Consider the following 23339-nt stretch of genomic DNA (forward strand, 5'->3'; position numbering starts at 1 on the left):
AACAATAGGAAAAATTATTCCAGAAGATCTCAATGTTGTCACTAAGTTAAAATTCTTTCATTAGTAAACAGAAAAAAGAGTTCAAAAGGACAAAGAGACCAACTTAAGGAAAAAGCTCTTAGAGTCCAAGTCATTAAAATTTAAGCATTTGAAAGATAAATATGGGGCCTTCAAAAAGTTCACAGAAAAATGGAATTAAAAGATAAAAATAAAAAATGTTTTATAAATAAATCAAACTTTACTTCTCAACAAGCTCCATCAAGTTCAGGACACTTTTGTAAGCGATGATTCCAGCCATTTAGTTCATCCCTAAAGAACTAAGGGTTCTGGAAATTTAATCATATTAATGCATTCTTTTTTATATTATTAACTGAAAAAGAAAATGAGTGCCCTTTACAGATTTTAAAATTAGGAAATAGAAAAAAGTCAGAAGGAGCCAAGTCAGGACTATAAGGTGGGTGCCTAATGATTTCCCACTGAAACTCTCACAAAATTGCCATTGTTTGATGAGAGGAATGAGCAGGAGCATTGTCATGGTAGAGAACGGCTCTCTGGGGAAGCGTTCCTGGGTGTTTTTCTAACACTTTGATTAACTTTCTAAAAACACAGATGTTGTTATTCTTTGGCCCTCCAGAAAGTCAGCAAGGAAAATTCCTTAAGCATCCCCCAAAATTGTTGCCATGACCTTTGCTCTTGGCCAGTCCACTTTTGCTTTGACTAGAATTTGGTAGCCATTGTTTTGTCTTTTGGATCATTCTGGTAAAGCCATGTTTCATCTCCTGCTATACTTCTTCAAAGAAATGCTTCAGGATCTTGATCTCATTCGTTTAAAATTTCCATTGAAAGCTCTGCTCTAGTCTGCTGCTAATCTAGGCACAAGAGTTTTGACAACCATTCAGTGAAAAGTTTGCTCGACTTCAGTTTTTCAGTCAGAATTGTGTATGCTGAATCAATTGAGATGTTTAAAGTGTTGGCTATTGTTTCTTCTGTTAATCATATATCCTCTTCAATTAGGGCATGGACAAGATGAATTTTTTCCTTGAAAATTGATGTGGATGGTTTGCCATTGAAGGCTTCATCTTCAACAACTTCTCATTTCTTCTTAAAACGAGTTATCCATTTGTAAACTGCTGATTTCTTTGGGACATTTTGCCCATAAACCTTTTGTAAAGCACCAATGATTTCACCATTCTTACACCCAAGCTTCATAAATTTGGTCTTTGTTCTTGCTTCAATTTTAGCAGAATTAATATGTTGCTCTGATGGGGGCTGTTTTTAAACTGATGTCTTATCCTTCTTAGTGGCTTAAACTAGGTCCTATTCAGATATGTTATAACTAGTTAGTACAAGTTTATTTTGGTGCAAAAAAATTTTGAAAACCATTTATTTTTTATAATACACATCTTCTATGAACTTTTTGAAGACCCTTTGTACTTATTCAAAATATATTATAGTTATAAAGTATACCACAGTTCCCAATATTGTCTGTCAGACATGCTAAACATTTATATAGTGACCAATTCAAGTTATATGAATCTCACATTAGAATTTTGTTTATGAACTAAATTATCAATCGATTAGTGAAAGAAATAGGAATATACTTATAATGATTTTCAGCTGTAAATTTAATATTAGGTGACTAATAAAAGATTAAATACAGATTATAAAATAATATGAAAAATACAGAGGCTTATTTTTATAGGGAGTTGACTGTAGAAAGACTTATAAAATATTAAGAAATATTAAATCTGGAATTGATTATGGAATCTATTATTTATAAATAGGTTGATATAAAGAGGCTAGGTGAGTAAAATTCAGGGAAAATCTAGAGGTTAATCAGATCTACAGGGGCCTTTGTGACAATACAATGAGGAAAAAAAAGTAGAACTAGTATGATTTGTACTCTAATTGTAAGTGCACCCCAAGGGCCACTCAGACTGTAAGGCTAGGCTAGTTAAAGGGAAGCCATTTTGCTTCCAGTACGCTTTTGCCTTGTTCTGTTTTAAAAGTTTAGAATTAACCTGCTGCTTGCTTAGCAAGCGGGCAGGTACAAGATTAGAAATGACCTTGAGGAAAAACAGATCAAGATCCAGAATAGGCCAACCGCAGACTGGTGATAACAAGATGCACAAGAGGACCTACTGTTTGCTAATAACCATAAAGCAAATCATAATGACTTTAAGCTTGCTTTCTGCCACCAACCCTCTTTACCCCTTCCCTTTATAAGGTGCTAAGTAGAGGACACAAGATGGTTTTTGAGACAATAGTCGGCCATCTCCTCAGACCACCTTTCCTTTACCAACAACTTGCCTCTCATGCCTGGTTCTCAGGTGGCGGGCAGCCAAACCAGCATCTGGCAACATAATGTGTAAAAAGTGAGGTAGTCCAAGAACATATTTGAAATTCAACCTAATGGAGCAGATTGTCCAACTGTGTTCTTTCCCAGTGTTGAATGAAAAAAACACATGCAAATGAAGGTAAATATTTAGCATTTTAGCAGACATGTTCTAGTTAGGTCTATCTTAGGAAAAAAGTCTGAGATATTGTTGAGGGGTAGTAGAAGAGGAGACTCAAACCAAATATAAGGACTGAAAGGGAAAAATCTGACTAATGTTTTCAAAGATTGCCTTATTTCTGCAAGCTTAAGAGAAGCTCTAGGTCATGTAATCTATTGCTTCCCCCAGTGAGTGAGCACAGAAATATGTAATGAAGTATACACTGACACTTTCTTCTCTTATCTGTTCTTTTCATAAGCTTAAGGCCTAGAAGGAAAACTCCAGAAATACCAGTATAAATAAAGTTGGAAATTTTCTCCTCTGGTAGCTGTTTAGGATGGCTTGGGTTTCAATCAATTCAGGAAGACTATTTAATGAATTGTTCTCCCTCTCTTCACTATTACCACAAAGGATAGTAGCTGTTGCTCATAGTGGGGAGCAAAACAGGAAGTCAACAAGTAGATTCTCAATAAATTCTTGTCAACTGCATTTCCTTTTGTCTTCTTTCAGATTTAGAATTTTTGTACTTATAGAGAAATTACGACAAATTCATTCATTCATTATATTTATGAAAAAATTAACAAATATTCATAGTGTTTATTGTGTGGTGTGGAGCATTACACAAGTCTTAAGGAGAAACTATAACCAGCCCCACAAACAACTTTCAATGACCCCTGCATGTTTGTTATAATCCTCTCTCTTAACTACTTGACTTTTTTGAATTGTTTCCCAGAAATGGTGGATTTTCTGCAAGACAAAGGAGCTAAGATTCTGAAGGTCCCTGGGTAGACTTTCCAATGCCAAGATTCACCATCCCCCAACAGCCTCCCCTCAATGCATATAGTCCCCTGTTAGTTACACCAAGACCTGCCCCAAGGCACCAGGCCTCTCCTTCAAAAGCCCATGATCTCCATTAGTCGGAAAGATGGATTTGAGGTAGCTTCTCCAGTTCTCCCAACAAGATGTCTGTCCTATTAAAAATTCCCTTCTTCCTTGGCAATTCATGTTTCTATAATTGGATCTTTGCATGACAAGCAACTGGACCTAGGCCAAAACCCACTGTGGTTTAGGCAACAAAACTACATAATAGGTGATGATAATTTAAAAATCTTTATTTCTTCATAACTGTATATTGCTCATATTTAAAACCCAAGTTGAGCCAGATTACAGAGCCAGACTATATGTGTGTGAGCACGTGCATGTGTGTGTGCACACACATAACCAGGCATGCCTATTTCTCAAAACATAAATTCGTTTAGTTTTTTTGCATTGAGCATACCTTCAAAATTAGTTCAACTCAGTTTACAGATAGGAAACAAGTGTGTTATGAGATATTGGATATTAAATTGGTACTATAATCTATCTAAATCAGTGTTATGCTTACTTGCATTTATTTAATAAATGTTGTTTGTGTCCCATGTGCAAAACATTAGGCACAAAAGAGGAGGTATAAAGAGGTAGCATAGCAGAGCAATACATAGCATAGATTTTCAGCATAAGGTTGCCTGGGTTCATGTCTTGGCCCTACTACTGTGACCTGGGCTTGTTACCTAAAATTTCTGGGCCTCAGTTTCCTTATCTATAAAACATAGTTTGTCTTAAAAGGTTGCTGTGAAGAGTAACTGAGTTTTCCATTAGCAACTAGATCATGCCTTGCAGAATCAGTCAGATCTATTATTGAAATTAGTATTGGAGTGAAGGGAAAAAGTCCCCTTCATTTTTGGAAGGTTCATTGAAAAAGCAACTCACAATAAAGCAGTTTAATAAGAGAAAAGTTGTCCAGAGATATTTTAACATATATACACTGGAACCCTCAAAAGCGAAGATTCAACTCCCCAACAAGGTTCCGAAGCTTATATCCCTTTCTGGTAAAATGGGTTATGGGAGGAGGGAAAAGAGGCTTTCTATTCAAGGGCAATACAGGATTGATTACTAGAGAGGATGAATGGATAGGGAACAAAGATTAACTGGTAAATAGTTCCCTTTGGAATTTAAATAATTTCTGAGAGATTGGACATTATCTAAGAGAGTCTGTCCAGGTGTGGTCACATTCCTGGTCTTACAGGGAGAACAGTTGCTCTCTTAGGTGAGTCTGGATCTCAGGCAGATAAAGAAACTTCAATGATTTGGTGAGAGTCAATGGTGGAGGGGTGAGGAAGGTCAGAGAGCCTTTAAGGCTTCTTCAATCAGTTTAGCATTTCAAAATGCGATATTTTGGGGTAAAATATTTCTAATTTCCTTCAGTAGCTTGCAGTCCAATGGTGGACACAATACCAATGTAATGAAGCACTGAGGTCAAGACTTGGGGGAAGTGCCCCAAAATACCAAGATTAGAAACAGAATGCAGTTTTAATGGTAATGTTCTACTTGCCTGTCCTGTTTCAAAGGCATGAATAATGGTTAAACAGGTGATATATGTCTTTTGTCTTATCACCATCCCTGTTGGGCAGAGATAAACTCAGGACTACACATTTACTTATTATGTTTAAACTAAACATCATTCCAAGCTGCTGCTTTTTTAATTTGTGCAAAACCCACTGATATAAGTCAATTTTAAATATTTTCTATTATGCAAACAATGGTAAATGTATAATTATAATAGATATTTTATAAATATTTGGGGGGACAAAACATAGTTTAACTGTTTACTTTATACTCAAACATGGAAGAGTAATGTTTGATTTCTTGCCTGTGTATGTATATATATATGATATATATATCATTCTTAGAAAATATAATTTCTCCAACAATCAACAAAATACAAATTTTTCCCCCATGCTCCATTTTTAACTTTATAGCACATGAAACAAAGATGAAAACCATAAAACATGGCCAAAAAAATGGAAAATCACTTTTAAATTATACCTTTCAGGAAATCTAGCTTATAATGATATCAGAACCTTTTTCTTAGAGCTTCTTTCTATTCCATTCAAAATAAATAATGTTAATTTAAAAATGATTTCATAAAACAAAAGCACATATAAATACTTGAATATAAATAAACGTGTTTGCTCATTTTAAGAATATATCTCTTCCCTTAAAATAAAATTTCCTTGGGAATCACTAAATTTGTTAGGCAGATAGCAAGGGATTCTGGGTCTTCTAGGGACAAAAGTGGGTGCCGTTGCCTTTGCCCCACCTGAGAAGAAGAACAAGGGTGGGCCCCAGGCCCCCATCTTGGTCCAGCCCCACCCTAATCCTCTCCCAAGGGACTGCCATGGGGGGGGAGCGGGGGCAGGGGGAAGAGGGAATATCCTACAAATCAGCCAATCATAACTTAGCATGCCAGCTCCAAAAGAATGCAGAGGACTCTAGCCCACAAGCCAAGCAAAATAGGTACCACAGAATCTGAAAATTGACCTAGAACAACCCTATTAGTAGTTAAGACTCAGGTCATGCAACTCCCAACTGTCCAATCAAAGTGGTTCCACGGTGACATTTAAGCCACTAGGGAGTTCCCAATCCAGGCACTATAGAACAAGACGCAGACCATAACCACGTCCTTTTGCACCCTTCCTTTTGCTCTCCCTTTGCTGCGACAATGGGTCCAGTAGTCATCTGTGGCCTATGTATCATACTCTGTGAACCTATATCTTGCTCTTGCTCTATAACCCTATCTTTCTCTCCTCCATAAACCTCATTTTCGTGCTTGCCTTACTTGGTGCATCTGGTCATTCTTAGGCCATGAGCGCATCAAGAACAGACATTTCAGACTGAAACCTGACAAATTGATTTGGACAGACATGGCTGTGTTGCAAAGTAATTATCTCGATTAAAAAATTCAATAAAATTTCTAAAAAATATAGCAATATGGTATATTCAGATGAAAACTGGTAAAACCAAGCAAACTACTGCCTAGGCAAAGGTAGATTAGTGCTCCAGTTTTGCTTAACCAAGACCATTTTGATAGTTCAAAAAAAAAAAGCTTAGCAGTTTCTCAGTTTTTAATTTTGGTCATCTCAGAATCGCAAGTTTCTTAGAAGTCAGAGAACTTTTGGAATTAGTATTATGTTTTCTAGATATACCAATACTAATATTTAGGAACCACAGCTTCTATTAAAATAACTTTCATATCAAAAGAAAAAAACCCACAATGGAAACAATGCACTCACCACCTCCACTAATTATATCAGGTTTCACCTTCATTGTTTTGCAAAATTGTCTTCGGCAGTTTTCTATCCATTCAGTTTGTTTATCAGACATTTTGAAGCATAATAAAAGCTTGCCAAGATCATTATCTAATAAGAAAGATAACATGTTATATTACTGTTATAGACATGATATATATACTGAAAAGTAGTATTAATGTTACATATGCAAACAGTTGTAAATTCCAGAAGAAGTATAGAATATATAATGGCTTTCAAAGAAAAACATATTTTTCTGTAATTACATCTGATACCATCAATTGTTATTTGACACATTTATTAAAAGCTCATAAAAATGGATTATTAATTTATAAAAAGATTATAAAATGGATAGTTGATTTATAACCATAATTATGAAAGTCTTTCAGAAAAGATGCAAAAATAACCTAAAGATAGGCTGATTTAAAAGCACAGCCTACAAAAGTAGGCTAATCCAAGACTTTCCATTGCTTCTCCCAAATTCATCTATCAATGATTACTCCTTTGTGCAGAGTAAGTGAGGAAATCCAGAAAGAGGCCAGAGAGACTATGTTACTCCAACAAAGGTCATTTGATGTATAGACATGAGACAAGGGGAAATGGAAGTTCCTCCATAATAGATATCATAGGTATGTGAAACTCTAAGTTAATGATATTGAGTAGAATAAATATGAACGATATACAGAATTCCATGTTTCCCAACATTTCTACATGGTGAATTCCTACTTTTAATAATCAGGACAAAAAATTCAAAAACAGAGTTTTGTTTCTGGTCATGATGATGGAACTGGGAATAGAACTGCTCTCCTGCTGTAAACAACTAGAAAACTAGATAAAGTATATCAAACAACTGTTTGCAGATGTTAACCAATAAGGCAGTGCAGAACTGTGATGGCTGAGAAAAGGCAAACCAATGAATGAGCTTTATGATTGCCCATTTTCTTCTTGGAGGCACTTTCAAGTTCACCATGTAGGAAGGAGGATGCCAAGGAGGTCTTGCTGAGGTAAGGAGACAGATGTCAAATTGCAGAGAGACTGAAGTGGCTAAAATTTGTGGATCAGAATAGTGGAGAGAAAGAACAGAGAAAGAATCCAGAAATCTGCCTAAGTATTTGTCAAGTTGCTTGCTGAATTTTCAGCTATATAGGGTAAGGGTGAAACTCCACAAGACTGGGCAAAGAACAGCTGGGAGCTCTAAAATGAACGATTCCCAGAGTAGACACAGAGTTAGGAGATGTCCAAGTTCCACACAGAGTAGGGAATACTATTACTAGTTAAATTCCATAGAGGTGACAGAAAGGTTGTACCTTCATAATAAGATTAAATTAGTTGTAAAGACAATTCTACACCCACCCTAACAAAAAAAATGAAAGCCTTGAAAGATCAAGCTGATCCATAAGTAACTTGACTGCTTGCCAAAAAAATTTCCACTGCTCTTTAAAGAAAGACAACAAAATCTATGACTTAATGTAAAATTAATGAAATCCAAAATATCCAATAAAAACCCATAAATAAGAAAAAAGGAAAAATGTGACTCATAGCTGCAGATAAGTCAGTTAACAGAAACAGATTTACAAAAAACTGAGATAAAACTATAAAAGACTTAAAATCAGTGCACAGTGTTAGAGCTTGGAGCTGAGGCAACTGAACTCGCAAATGTAGGCAGTATACTACATGAGGGGCAAGTTTTCACTAACACCACAAGGGTCTCTGGCCCAATGAGTGAAGTCTGATAGTAATTTTTGATACACATATAATGTTAATTTAAAAAAAAAAAGACTTAAAAGCTCTTTTTAGGGATTTAAAGAAAACACAAACAAAACACAGATGTTTAAACAAATTGTAGTTTATCAATGCTGACATCCCACTCAGTAAAAACAAACAAGTAAATGATACATGTAACAATCTGGTTCAGTCTCAAACTATTATGAGTAAATAAAACAGGTAGAAAGAATGTTTCCTATAGAATTCTATTTGTATGAAATTCTAAACAGGAAAAACTAATCTTTTTTTTTCTTTTTTTTTGAGATAGAGTCTCACTCTGTTGCCCAGGCTACAGTGCCGTGGCGTCAGCCTCACTCACAGCAACCTCAAACTCCTGGGCTCAAGCAATCCTTCTGCCTCAGCCTCCTGAGTAGCTGGGACTACAGGCATGCACCATCATGCCCGGCTAATTTTTTCTATATATTTTTAGTTGGCCTGCTAATTTCTTTCTATTTTTTTTTTTTTTTTTTTAGCAGAGACAGGGGTCTCACTCTTGCTCATGCTGGTCTCGAACTCCTGACCTCGAGTGATCCACCCGCCTGGGCCTCCCAGAGTGCTAGGATTATAGGCATGAGTCACCACGCCTGCCTGGCTGGAAAAACTAATCTTAACAGCAGTGGTTCTCAAGTAGATACAGTTTTGCTCCCCAGGTGACATTTGGCAATGTCTATAGATGATTTTGACTGTCACAACTGAGAAAGTGGAGGGAGAGTTTTACTGGCATCTAGCAGGCTGGGGCCAGGGATGCTGTTAAAAATCCTACAATGCACAGGACAGCACCACCCATTGCAACAAACATTTATCCAAAGGATTAACAGTGCTGAGGCTGAGAAACCCTGATTTACAGTAATGGGAAAAAAATCAGTGACTGCCTGAAGCTGGGTGGAAAGAAGTTGACAAGAGAGAAAGGCAATTATTGTGGGGTCATGAGAAAATGTTCTATATTTTGATTATGGTGATGGTTATGTATATATAGATATTTGTAAAAATTCAAACATTTCTTAAAATGAATACATTCTGTTGTATATAAAAATTTATATATACACATGTGTATGTAAAGGTGTATTACTGAAAGTTATTTAGGTGACTAAAATTAAGCATATATATTACTAAAATATATGATTTTTCTCAAAAGATCATATAGAAACAAAGATTATATTGATTATGTAAGATTATTATGATGTAGAAAGAAAGGCTATATAGAAAGAAATTTCACTTCAAGGAGAGGAAAACATAGGCTCAATATAAATACAGAAGAAAATCTGCTGTTTATACAAATACTTTTAAAAAATTCCTTCCTAGGATGTTAGCAATTTTGAGTGCTTACTTTACAATCAATATCATAACAGATGCTGCAAAAGGAACAAAACAAAAGGAAGATATCATAAACTAGCCAGAGATTCCTAGGCTTAATTTAGTCAGGCTTCTATTATCCTGAAGCTTATTTGTGGAATATTTTATTACCATTTATGTTTCTTCTTATCCTTCTCTTCTTCCATTTAGGTTAACTTAGTCATCATTTCACTTTACTCTTATTATAATAAGAGAAGACCTTGGAGTGGTCCCCAAGAAGCAATTGTACAGAGAACCAACATAGAGAATTTAGGCATCTTTCTGTTTCCAAATTTGGGAATATCTAAATTCTTACAAGTCTTTATTTTGTTTGAACAACTATGGATTCTTAAAATATGACATTTACATTTTATATAGCTTATTCCTTATTTTGGATTTATCATACCACTTTTGATTTTCTTTAATATTTGATAACTAAACATTTACTATAGGAGAAATTAGTGGAGTTAAAAAAAAATGAGGAATTAGTTATCCCTCATCATTATACTGCACCTAAACTAGTACATGATCTGTTTTCTCTGGTTGCTATAAATAATGTTTCAAATATAAAAGTAAAAATACACAAAAAACAAGGTTTTACTATTCAAAAGAAAGTATTCTTAAACTGGGCATTTCAACAGTTGCATCTCAAGATTAATTACATAAGAGAGAAACCATAATCTCAGTGATACTACCCGTTTCCTCAGTTAACAGACTGATGTCAAATAAAAGTCAATTACCTTTATCTGCGGAAAATAAATCTTGATTCCAAGGTTAGAAACAATAAGGAAAGAAAAAATAATGAGAATATGTCAGACTAGACACAAAGTCCTGGATAAGTATTTGATAAAAGGGAGAATTCATCACCAAAAATATTTATAGATGGACTATATGTATAAGACAGAACGAACACAAAAGGCTTTTAAAATCAGAACAAACAACAATATCCATCATCATGTTATATTATGTTTTATATAGTACCATATTATTTTTCAGGGCACTTTTATAGTTATGCCTAGGGGATTCTATTTTTAGTAGATTGGGGGAGAGGTGGTAATCCTAAATTTCATGCAATTTATCAGACTGATAATGAAGACAATCCTGTCTAGTCATTTGTTAATTGGGCAATTTTCATTATCTTATTAAAATGTAGTTGCAATTACAGTCCATCTCATTCTCCTTTTTTCTCTCTTAAAAAGTTTCCTTATACATTCTATGTAGGTAATATTCCAATTTTGAATCCTTAGTATTAGAATTGCACAATGGATTGTCATTCATTTGTAAATGAAAAAGAAAGAAAGGTAACTCATCAGGGATATGAACACAGACTTAATTTTTTTAAAAAAAGAAAGCATCAGCAAAAAGTAGCACCAGTGAATAAGCAGTTATGTCCAGTAAGGACATGAAAATTAATTAAATAAAATTAGTATAGACTAAGGAAAACTGTCCTTTTAAATTAAGGATATTGTTCTAGTGATAAAATAACAGATATTTGTAGTTAAAAAGGCTAAATTTCAACAATTTTTAATGTAAACAATTTAAAATAATATCAGTATGTCTTCATAACTGGGACAATGAGGTGTTCATGAACTAGGATAAAATATGTTGACATTCTAAGACTATAGCTATGTATAACCCATGAACTCTGTTACTTATTCACTGAACATTGCATAACTCCAGAGACACAGAATACAGTATTCTCATTCTCTGGCCCCATCTGTAATTTAGAAATTTTACCTAATATTAATATTGTTCTACTATTGACCAAAATACAGTGCAATGATTATCTAACTGTTCTATAAATGGTCTTCTGCAACTATAAAATGTTCAAAATAAACTTTGCATACAATACCTATCAAAAAGCCTCTTCCATTCCCAAACATATTAATATACTAACATTGCCAGATGTTTGCATTTTCACTTGTGCTGTTTTTATAAAATATCCAAAGATATGTAAATAATATAAATGTAATATAGTGGGCTTAGATTCTTCGTCCTTATCTTAGAACATAATATGGTCTTGCGGACATTTGATTAATATATAGGACCTAATGATTCAAGATAATTTATACTGAATTCATTTAGAGATGAAAATTTATAAACTGTGAAAACAAGTTCTAACTAGTATTTGGTTCAGTTTTGTATGATATCCTTTCTCTTTATCTTATTTAATCTGAAGTAAGAAAAACTAGTTCACGTTGAGGCAAAAAATAAAATAAAAAAGACACTATAGAGCGATGTATTTATATCTTACATATTATGAACTTTAAAATGATCTGTTCTCTCATATAAGAATATCATCTAAAATATCTGACTAAAAATACTTGAACAATTTGACTACAAATATTTTAACGTTATCTGGTATAGTCCATTAAAAGGAATGATTATCACCATGAAACGTACTCTTTTATATAGTATTTGAAAGAGAATGTTTGCCAGGCAGAAAATCAATTCCTTATCAGATAAGTAGAAATGTGATAGAAAAGACAGTAAAGTAAAATACCAAAGCTATAAAAGACAAAATTTGAAGTAATCACAGAATAAAAGGCTGTGCGTTTTTTGGTTATTTTTTTCAATTGTGAAAAAATGCGATGTAATACTAACAATGTACACCTTTTATGTGCCATAAAACACAAAGTATCACTTTGTAAATGATAAAATAACTATAATAAAGGTGTCTACTTCATGAATAATATATACAGAAGTCTAGCTCAAGAAGCTTTCTAACTGCAAAGCTATGCATACTCTAGAAAATGAGTCAGATAAGACGTTATTCTGGGCCAGTAAAAATTCCTAAATTTACACTTTAAATTAGCCTGGAAAAAATTTCCAATGTCCAATGACAAAGTGGAAGAAAGATTCTGACAATGAGAAAAATAAAAGGAGATGAAATCCAATAGTGATTCACCCATCCATTCAATAAATATTTATGTATTGCCTACTATCTAAGGCAAACGGCATCTTCGCCTGATAGAAGTTACATTTTAGGGCAGCAGACAAGAAACAAATACATAAACTCACTATCAGGTATAAGAGCTGTTAGAGAAATAAACAAGGGTCCAAGGAGAGAGATAAGCGAGGCAAGAAATTTATCATAGATAAGGTGGAGATACTGTCTCTGAAAAAGTGACATTTAGACTAAGTGCAAAATGTTTAAAAGGAACTACCCACGAGAAGAGTAGAAAGTAGTACTCCAGGTAAAGGGAACATCAAGAGCAAAGGCTCAGAGGCATAAATATAATGTATTTTAAGAAGGGAAGGAAGTTTGCAAATTATATATCATATATATGTGTGTGTGTATATATATAGTATTTCTTATAGAATAAAGCATTCTTACTATTCAACAATAAGACAACCCAATTTAAAAATGGGCAAAGGATCTGAATATCATTTCTCCAAGGAAGATTCCAAATGGCCAATAAACATGTATGCATACATATATGTGCATATATACATACATGAAATATAAATTAATAGCTTTTAAAGGGCAACACATCTTAATATGGTGACCCTAAAAATGCTCATGAAGAAAAATAACTGAACCAGATGATGTTTCAAGATTCTTATTTATAGATGAAGATGAATCATTTCACAGCTACTATGAATGCCAATGAACTAACAAGAGGCAATTTAACAGATGAGGAGATGTTAACTGTAGCAAGCAGCATAAATCTAGAAACTCAGAGACAAATGAGGAGGATGTCACCACGTGCACAAACTGAAGTGATATTTTTCCTACAACAATGAAGTAATACACCAAAATTTTACAGTGCAAATGATGACTAAAATAACACCTATCAGAATCAGTGAATCATTACCTCTGAATCAAAAAAGCAGAATAGAAAGTACATGACTCTTGCTGTTAAAATAACTTTTGTGTCTTAAAGTATTACTAGCTTAAGCATAATGTTTTTAGAAGTGCACAATGTTTAGTTTTATTTAACTATTTAACCAGACACATTACCTTTGATTTAGCCTTATACCTGTTAGCAACACATTTGGGTCTTTTTTTTTTTTTTTTCCATTGGGTTAACAGAAGCACCATCACTATACTCTCTTCGGTATAAGGGAAAGCTGCACATGCTTCTGACTTTCTCTCCCATTTTCTGCTAAGAGTGTAAGATCAGTGACACAGGTCAGCAATATAAAAATGAGATACAGTCATGAATTGACTAAATCTTTGTAAAATCTGTTCCTGAAGCACCTCTCCTAGGCTATCCACGCTGCCTGGAGATCATTCTCTATTCCTTAATAACAACAATAGTAATGCCAGCGTCATTCTTATTAAGAGGAAGCCACACTTTTAAATTGGGAGTAATGTCTTATTTAAACACTTGTGTTTGAGGGACAAACAGAAAATCAGTAAGAGTTCCTGTCCAGTATGGTGGGAAAATAAGAAACTAAATAAGACTTAAAATTGTACTACACTCCCCAAAACAGAGCATGTATCAGGAAGGATGTCACAAATGTGTTGGGCCTTGTAGACTGTAGGGAAACCACTGAAGGATTTCAGTTAGAGGAGTAATATGATCCAACCCATGTTTCAACATCATCACACTAGCTGCTGTGTTGAGAACAGACTAAACACTTGGCAGGATACTGCAAAAGTAATAGTAGAGAAAAAGTGGTTTTATTTTAGATATAAAGAGTCAAGAGGATTTTCTGACAGATTAGATGTGGGGTATAAAGGAAGAGAGGAATGTTGCCTTCAGATTTATTGCCTAAAGAACTAGAAGCCCAAAGATGCCATTTCTTAAATGAGGAAAAATGCCAAAGAAACAGATTTTGAGGGAGTTTCGAAAGTATATCTGAGATATGTTAAATTTGATATACTTGTTTAAACATCCTAGCAGAGATTTCATGTAGGCAGTTAGATATATGAGACAAGAGTTCAAGGCAGAGATAGGAGTTAGAGATATCAGTCTGAGAGCCATCAGCATATTGAATAGTATTTCGGTCATGAGACTAGATGAGATCCTCACAACAGTAATATAGCTAGGAAAAAAGAAGACAATTGAGAACTGGTCCCTGGGCCAATCCAAAGTTTAAAGGCTAAACAGATATGAAAGATCCAACAAAGGAGACACAAAAGAATTCAACAGAAATGCAGGAAGAAAATCAAACAGCTATATTTTCTGGAAGACAACTGAAGAAATTGTTTAAAAAATGAGGACAGGTTCAACTATGTCAAATGATGCTGCTACGTCTAGTAGGATGAGGACTGAGATCAGAACAATGGATTTAATGCCGGCAGAGTGTTAGAATAAAAGCCTGCTTAGCTTGAAAGCAAGTTCAAGAGAGAACAGAGAGTAACTTGAATACCCAGTATAGACAACTCCTCATGGAATTCTACAATAAAAGGAAGGACAGAAATGGGATTCCAGTGAGGGGAAAGTGGGGTCAAGAGCAGGTATTTTAAATATGGGAGAATAAACAGCATGCTCGTTGGCTTACAAAAAAAGATCAAATAGAGATCTCTCCCATAAAAAAAAACAATAAACAAAGAGGGAGTTTAGCCTTAAAGAAAGAGGGGAATCCTATCATTTTTGACAACATGACAGTATTGGAAGACAGTATATTAAGTAAAGTAAACCAGGCACAGAAAACAAATACTGCATGATTTCATTTATGTGGAATCTGAAAAATTTAAACTCATAGAAACAGAGTATAGAATGGTGGTTACCAGGGATGGGTATTAGGGGAGATGTTGGTCAAAGGATTTAAAATTTCAGCTAGATAGGAGGCATAAGTTTAATAGATCTATTGTACAACATGGTGACTATGTTAATAATAATGTACTGTATATTTGAAAATTACTGAGAGTAATTTTAAATGTTCTTACCACAAAAATAAATATAAGTATGATAGGAGATAATAGCTCCATTTAGCCATTTCACAATGTATACATATTTCCAAACATGTTGTCCACAATAAATATATACAATTTTTATTTGTCGCTTAAAAATAATTTTTAAAAACTACAGTGGTAAAAATTAGTTTCACCCAAGAGATTAGCGATGACAATATAGAAGTCTCTGGTCAAGGAGGTCTAGCTGGGTAGGATTCAAGAACAACCATATGAGGGCTAAATGGTCTTTACAGAGTTGGGTGAAAGTGATATCAAATGATTATATGCCTCAGTAAAGCTAAAGAGTAGATGCATATTTAGGAGTAGTAGAACAGAAAAGTGTGGAAGCTGTAGCTGGCGAGAGAAAATATAAAGTTTAAAGCCTTGAAAGTAAAACAAAGCTGGGTGGCATGATCCAAAGTGAGGCCAGGCTAATTGGAAACAGATGTGAAGGATGGATGAATTCTATCAGGCAATGTTGTGCACACTAAAGGCCACCTGTATTAGTCAGGGTTCTCCAGAGAAGTAGAACCAATAGTGTGTATGTGTATAAATAAAAACAAATTGAGAGAGAGAGACAGAGGACATTTATTATAAGGAAGTGGATCATGTGATTATAGAAGCTGGCAAGTCCCAAATCTACAGTGTAGGCAGGAAGGCTGGGGATCCAGATTAAAAAAGAAAGAAAGAAAGAAAAGAAAAAGGGAAACCTGTTAAAAACAATATCTTTGAGAAGAAATAGCATGGCATATAGCACACAAATGGAAAAACTGGCCTTTGCAAGTAGCAATGGCAGTTCATTCACAGTGTAACAGAGGTAAAGGTCTGAAAAAGGGCAATGAAATGTTTTACAAGTTGTCTCTTTAAAAACCCCCCATCTTTTGGGGGAATTAAAACCTAAATTCCTTCCCTAAGGTCAGTAATCAAAGGGGCAGAAAAATGTTATTTGCTGTTTGTTTTCTAGTATCTTAAACCACAGAAGGTGACTCAACATAATTGTCTAAGGGTCACAAGATGTCATCACAGGAGATAATGTTGACCCAAACCACCAACCATAGTTAAACAACAGTAGCCTGAAGCCACAACATGTGACACTGGTCAAGTAGACCCAAGCCCAACTGCAAAAATCCCCTCTTTTAAAAAGCCCTATTTTTCTGCTTAAAGGCAGGATGGTGGTCCTTGAGATGCTAGTCAATCAACTGTTGTATTTACTTGCTGGCAAATTAATAAACTTCCCTGTCCCTTTCCTCAAACCTTTTGTCCTTGTTCTTCATTCTCACTGATTTGGTCTTGGGGACAAGTACTGAACTTTAGGTAGCACCAGTATTAATAGAAAACTTAAAGTGGCACAGATACAGTTAAATGAGATGATATGCATCAGGAGCACATGGGTGTTCTTTACAGAATATTTTTATATAATCAGTAAAATAGGAAACATAGCTATTGATAAAGGAAAGATGAGGAAAGAGAGGAGGGTTTGAAGAGAGAGAAGATTTGAAAATAGTCATCTAGGAGACTCGGAAAGTGAATAGATCTGGGGACACAACGTATGACTGCCTGGCAGCATTATATGCCACCTGAGGTCAGAAATCTGTAGTCATCTTCTGGGCTAGACAGAGAAGCTATTATTATTCTCATTTATAAATAAGTTATAAGGGTAGAGCAGGACATAAAAGTATACTCCTCTGAGCACTGATTCCTAGGAACTGATGATGTATTTTCTTCTCAAGGTAGTGTTCCTTTAATCTTATTTTTTTATTTCTATCTGCCTGGTTCAGTTTACCAAATTATTCTCAATAAACAAATTATCAAAGATGGTAATCACATAATAAAACTGATAATGAATATGTTATTCAAAAAGCTAATAAAGACATTTATTTTCAAGTGAAGCTTAGCAAAGATAACAATGCTATACCACCAACACAAGAAAGAGAGACCAGGAAAAAGGTTGACTCACCATGAGAAAATGAACCAAATCTACCAAGTTTTATGTATTATCTTATAACCAATGCCTATCGAAGCACCTGATAATCAGCACTCAAAAACATGTGTTAAATAAATGAATGAATGCGTGAATAAATGATGAAATCTAAAACAATAATGACAAGCTATAAAGATCCTGATAAAAAGACTAAAAGTAGGATAGGAAACCATGAGGTTAAAAGCTTGAGACTGATTTAGATTCATTAAAAGATGTGACTCAGTAGGAAAAGAGTCCAAAATGGTTCTATCTCAAGAGTCTTTTCTTGAAAAATACTTACTTACTATCACCCCCATGTCTCTGAAAGCTATAGATTAAGCAAGGGGAAACACAAAGAGAAAATTTTTAAAGTGCATTAAATGAATCTGAAATGAATTTCATACATATTCTTTCTTTCCAATGCAAGTTTGATGGTATTACAAAGGAGAACATGTTGATATAAGAATTAACTTTTTAAATTAATGAATAGCTTGATCCTGTATCTTCGTCTTTCATCTTTGAATTCTTTATTCTAAAAACTCTGAATTTTCATTGCTCTTAGGATAAGGTCTAAACACCTGAGTGTGAGCTCCACTGATCTTATGGCTGGACTTGGCTTACATGTTTAGTTTTACCTCCTGTCATTCCTGCAGTTATATTAGAATCTCAGACATCCTTGAACTACTCAGTTCTCTAAATAAGATGTGCTTCTTCCAGCCCATCTGCTGTTTCCTCTTCTATTACCCAGAAAATACATACTTAAACCTCATGCCTCCTTTTACACATAATTTTACTCTTCTGTGTATGTACTATCCCAACAGGCTATACATTTGTCTATTTTGCTGTCACACTGTACCACCATACAATTACTTGAATATGTTCTCTAAACAATCAAGAATCCACAAAGGTGAGTACCATAATTTTCACTATATTTCAAGTCTTGAATAGATAGGACTAGTGTAGGGCACACAGCAGTTACTCAAACATGCTACTTTGTTGAATAAATAAAAGTTCTACATACCTAGAATTAATCCAATAAATTAAAAACCATTACTTCCTTTTTTTTAACCAAACAGCTGTTGCTATGAAACAGATTTGTCACACCTTAGCCACAAGAAAAATTATTTGGCCTCATACAAATATAGCCATGCATCATTTAACGATGGGGATACATCCTGAGAAATGTATCATTAGATGATTTTGTCATTATGTGAACATCATAGAGTGTACTTACACAAAACTAGACAGTATAGGCTATACACACTTAGCCTACTGCTCCTAGGCAACAAACCTGTATAGCATGTTACTGTACTGATTATTGTAGGCAATTATAGTCCAATAGCAAATATTTGTATATTTGAACATATCTAAACATAGAACATGCATAATAAAAAGAAGGTATTATAATCATATAGGACCACCATTGTATATGCGGTCCATCATTGACCAAAATATCATTATGTGGCACATGACCATACAGATTAGCAAGAACCATGAGAAAAACAAAAAAATTACAAAGAAATAGGCATAAATGCACCTATGTATACAAGGTGAACAAAAATCAATATTCATCTCCCTTATTTTTTTTCAAATGACAACAAAAGCATTAAAAATAACATGGCATTTGATGGTAAACATTTTACCTTCTTTTGTATCATCATTTCTTGTAACTTCTGAAAGATAGCAGTTTGGCAAGGGATATGATGAAAACATTGGCCAAGGATATGGATTCTCACCCTGAAAATGAAGCAAGGCAGATGACTTTAGGAAGTAGTTTAAAATAATATTAAATTTTAAAGCTATCTGAAATATGATTAATTGAAATTGGCTTTTTTGCTCATAAATTCTAGAGTCGTTGCCCAACTAACCAAAAGCTCTTTGATACTATACTTTAATATTCCAACACTTAAAAATAGAAACAAAGTATAACACAAACAACATTAAATAAGCACTGAAGACAGACATATGGTAACTTGTCCTAGTGACTAGAACTGATGATGATGGCATTACTACTTTTTTTCATGAAAGGAAAATTGTAATCATCAAAAGATTTTCCTGCAAAAACTTTGTCTTGTGCTGTCATCATTTGTATCTCATTTTTCCCAGAGTGACAGTCAAAGCAAGAATGTTCTTAATAACAACAAAACCAAAGAAAACCTCCATGAGAAACCCATATTGTGTATATTAATAGAAGGGGAGGTATTCAGTATTGCCAATGAAATGCAAAAATAACATAGTCATCTAATAATAAAAGGTAGGTATCATGAAAGAGAAAGACATCGAAAGTAAAATATTCAAAGACATACAGGGAGAATGGCAACTTTTTAACAAACAATACCACACTCCACTACACAAACAGGCACTCATGACCCCTTGCCATCAAGAATACTATTTTAGTTTGAAAGCATTTACTTACATCCTAAATTTTCCTAAGTAATAAAAGTTCAACTCTGTGATGTAGACATTTGAGAGGTGATATTGTTCAGTGTCACTTCAGTGGGCTACCTTCCTTCAAAATACCTCAGGAAAACACTCTCCCCTCCTCTTTACCCCACTCACCTTCTCTAGTATCCTTGGAGGCAAAATCCGTTCCAATGGCCCACCAATAAGATTCATTCTAACAAGAACATGATTTCTCTCTACAGATAAGCCATCAATTATAAAGCCCCTGCAAAAAATAAATTTATCAACTTTGATATCTCTTTAACTGAATATGATTTAATTTTTAAATCAAGTCATTAGATTTTAAAGAAAAAAAGTCAGAAAAGTCTGGAAAACATTATTTATCAGTGTATCTCCTAAAATACAAGGGCTAAGTTCACATTTATCTTATAAATAACTCTATTTGCTAGAGAACAAACAACTGATGGAGATTATAAGGAAATTAATATAAGAATACTTCCTTGATAAATGTTACTGGCATTTAAAGAAATCGGATTAGGGCAAGCTTTATTAGAGTGATTGTAACAATCACATTTTCAGTCAAGGTTCTCTTATATTCTAGACCCAGGGTGTTAAATTCAAAATCTAAGTGTTACTTATGAGCAACGTCCACACTTTCTGTAGCTGTTGTTAATCCTTTCCTTCTCCACCAAACCTATAGTATTAAGTAATATACTCTATAATTTTCCAAGACCTGGGTAGGATGGAGACATCTTTTTTTTTTTTTAATTACAGAAATAAAAGCAATGCAAAACTATTGAACATATATTTGATAACTGTCGGCCAAACTGAGGTAATGGCAAGTGTAATTTATTAATAAAAATTATCAAGACATTACCATAGCCTAATTTTGTAAGTAATCAAAATTTATGACTATAAACTAACATAATTAAGAGAATAAAGAGTACATCCACAAGCCACACAAAATCAAGCATTTTGTTTAATGGGTCATATTACACAAATAGTCTGAATTTAAAGGTGATACAATTTCATGCAACCACTAAGAATGTTAGGGCTTAACCAAAAGAAAAAAAAAAAACAAACAAACACAAACTTTGAAAGTGTACTCCACAAGCCCTCTCCAAAAACATCTATCATAATCTTTCTGTAACATTTATGCTTTAATTGCTTTTTACTCTGTTGTTGTTTACATCTATTGAATTCAGAGAGTAGAAAAACATTAAACTATATAGAAAATTACTGTGTTAAAACATCTGTAAAGAAAATTTATTACTACGTTTTAATAACCCTTTTTTTTACCTGTGGCTCTCAGAAGTCTCTAAGATATTTTCTTCCTGAGCATTTAGCAGCATTTCAGATACTTGATACTGAGCCTCTAATAGAAGAAGAATGTCTAGATCACAGCATACCACATTTAATAATCTACACAAAAATGAAAAGTAAAAGTGTATTTTGTAAAATATGTCCTAACAGCATAGATACATCCTTGACATCACAAAGTAATACCTATACATGGAAATACAAATCTTATAGGAAAGGTCATGAAGTCATTGCAAATATATTTTTAATTATTTTGAATAGTAATCTCCTCTTCAAAAGTTGTTACTGAATGTTTTTTAAAGACCATGGGTAATTTCTAATCTATATTTTAAAAAATGTATCTATATAAATAGTAAATTTTCTTCTCAACTGCTACTTAATTTAGAAATTCACAGAACATTAGCAAATCCATAAAAACTGCAAGTTGCCATAACTGTTCATTCAGCAATTACATAAGGAATGATCAAATCATCATTTTGCTATTAATGTAGAAAATGTTCACTAAATAAGACAACAATGGCGGCTGGGTACAGTGGCTCACGCCTGTAATCCTAGCACTCTGGGAGGCCGAGGCAGGAGGATTGCTTGAGGTCAGGAGTTCGAGACCAGCCTGAGCAAGAACGAGACCCCGTTCTCTACTAAAAATAGAAAGAAATTATATGGACAGCTAAAAATATATATAGAAAAAATTAGCTGGGCATGGTGGCGCATGCCTGTAGTCCCAGCTACTCGGGAGGCTGAGACAGAAGGATTGCTTAGGTCCAGGAGTTTGAGGTTGCTGTGAGCTAGGCTGACACCACAGCACTCACTCTAGCCCAGGCAACAGAGTGAGACTCTGTCTCAAAAAAAAAAAAAAAAAAATCAATGGCTAACTTTATAATTGTAGATCAAGCTGAGAACACCTAACCACACTGTTCTATCTTATTATTATTAAAAGAGATAAGTAGAAATCATGTATCTCCTATTGTGATGCAAGAGGACACACACCACTCCATCTATGAAATATTCTTGCCAAGGAAATTGAACCTGAATCTAATCAATCCTAGAAATGTCATTATCAGTTTATAGGAAACACAGAGATTAGAGAAATATATTAAAAGACAACACAAAAAGCAAACAGTCAACCAAATCCAGAGTTGACAGAATCCCACACATTATATTATATTATTTTTTCCAGAAAAACAATAGCATGAAAAACAGACAGGAAAGGAATAATGTTATAAGGTAAAAAATTTAAGGAAATGAGAATATTTTGATATTTATTCAAACAAACTGAAAAGTATATTTTGAGTCACACAGGAAAATATAAGACAGGTACTAGATGAAATCAGAAAAATATTGTTAATTTTGTTAGATGTAATAATGACATGGTGGTAAATGGTTTGAGTTTTTTGTTTTTTTGTTTTTTTTAAATGTGTCCTTATCTGTTGGAGACACATAGTGAATTGTTTATAGGTAAAATGGCATATCTGAAATATGCCTTAAAGCACTTAAGGAAAAAAATCTGTGTGGAGGGAGAGAGGTAAAACAAGACTGGCAAAGTACTGATAACGATGAGTGATGGGTACATGGAAGATTATACAACTCAGTATTTTCTTAAAAATTCTATAATAAAAAAGTCTTTAGAAAAGATATTGTGTTGGGAGATGCTAGTTGACTATGGTAGACCGATGGTCAGGTGGTTCTCTCGGAAAGGTGGCATTTGATGAAACAGGAGATCCAAGAAGAAACCAACCTTCCAATTAAACATTCACTGATTTATCTTAGTGATATAGCCAAACATGAGCACAATGGCTTACACAGAAGGTTATTTATTGCAAAGTAGCCATACAGCAATCAATCAATATCCATCCACAGTAAAAAGTTGAAATGTCTGGGGTATTTTTTTTTACAGTGATATACTATGGAAATCTTAGAATAGAGCAGTTTATGGTTTTGATAAAGAATTATCTCCAAGGTATATTAATTAAAAAAGGAGATGTGCAAAATATTGTGTATAGTACTAGTATTTGAATGAAAATAGAAAAACATGAATTATATATATAAATACATATTTGTTTTTACATGGCATATCTCTCAAAGGTCAAAAA

At 34.0% G+C, this 23339-nt stretch overlaps 1 protein-coding gene and 1 non-coding gene across 3 annotated transcripts in view; one reads left to right on the forward strand and one right to left on the reverse strand.

The window, feature by feature from the left end:
* The window catches only part of TBC1D32 (TBC1 domain family member 32), a 183862-nt gene that overhangs the window by 43184 nt on the left and 117339 nt on the right, over positions 1-23339 (reverse strand). Inside the window, exons 23-26 of one of the 2 annotated variants that reach the window (XM_069488271.1) lie at positions 21229-21351; positions 20086-20194; positions 19170-19263; positions 6608-6733 (exon numbers count right to left, since the gene is read on the reverse strand). In XM_069488271.1, the coding sequence (XP_069344372.1) occupies positions 6608-6733; positions 19170-19263; positions 20086-20194; positions 21229-21351 (452 nt within the window). The remainder of the gene's footprint in view (positions 1-6607; positions 6734-19169; positions 19264-20085; positions 20195-21228; positions 21352-23339) is intronic. The other variant, XM_069488273.1, reaches the window with a different exon arrangement.
* Positions 8234-8375, forward strand: LOC138396177 (small nucleolar RNA SNORA62/SNORA6 family). The gene has a single exon (XR_011235644.1). It is a non-coding gene; the product is annotated as a small nucleolar RNA SNORA62/SNORA6 family (small nucleolar RNA).

The sequence above is a fragment of the Eulemur rufifrons genome, chromosome 15, assembly GCF_041146395.1.
Source record: "Eulemur rufifrons isolate Redbay chromosome 15, OSU_ERuf_1, whole genome shotgun sequence".
In the NCBI taxonomy this organism is placed as follows: domain Eukaryota; kingdom Metazoa; phylum Chordata; class Mammalia; order Primates; family Lemuridae; genus Eulemur; species Eulemur rufifrons.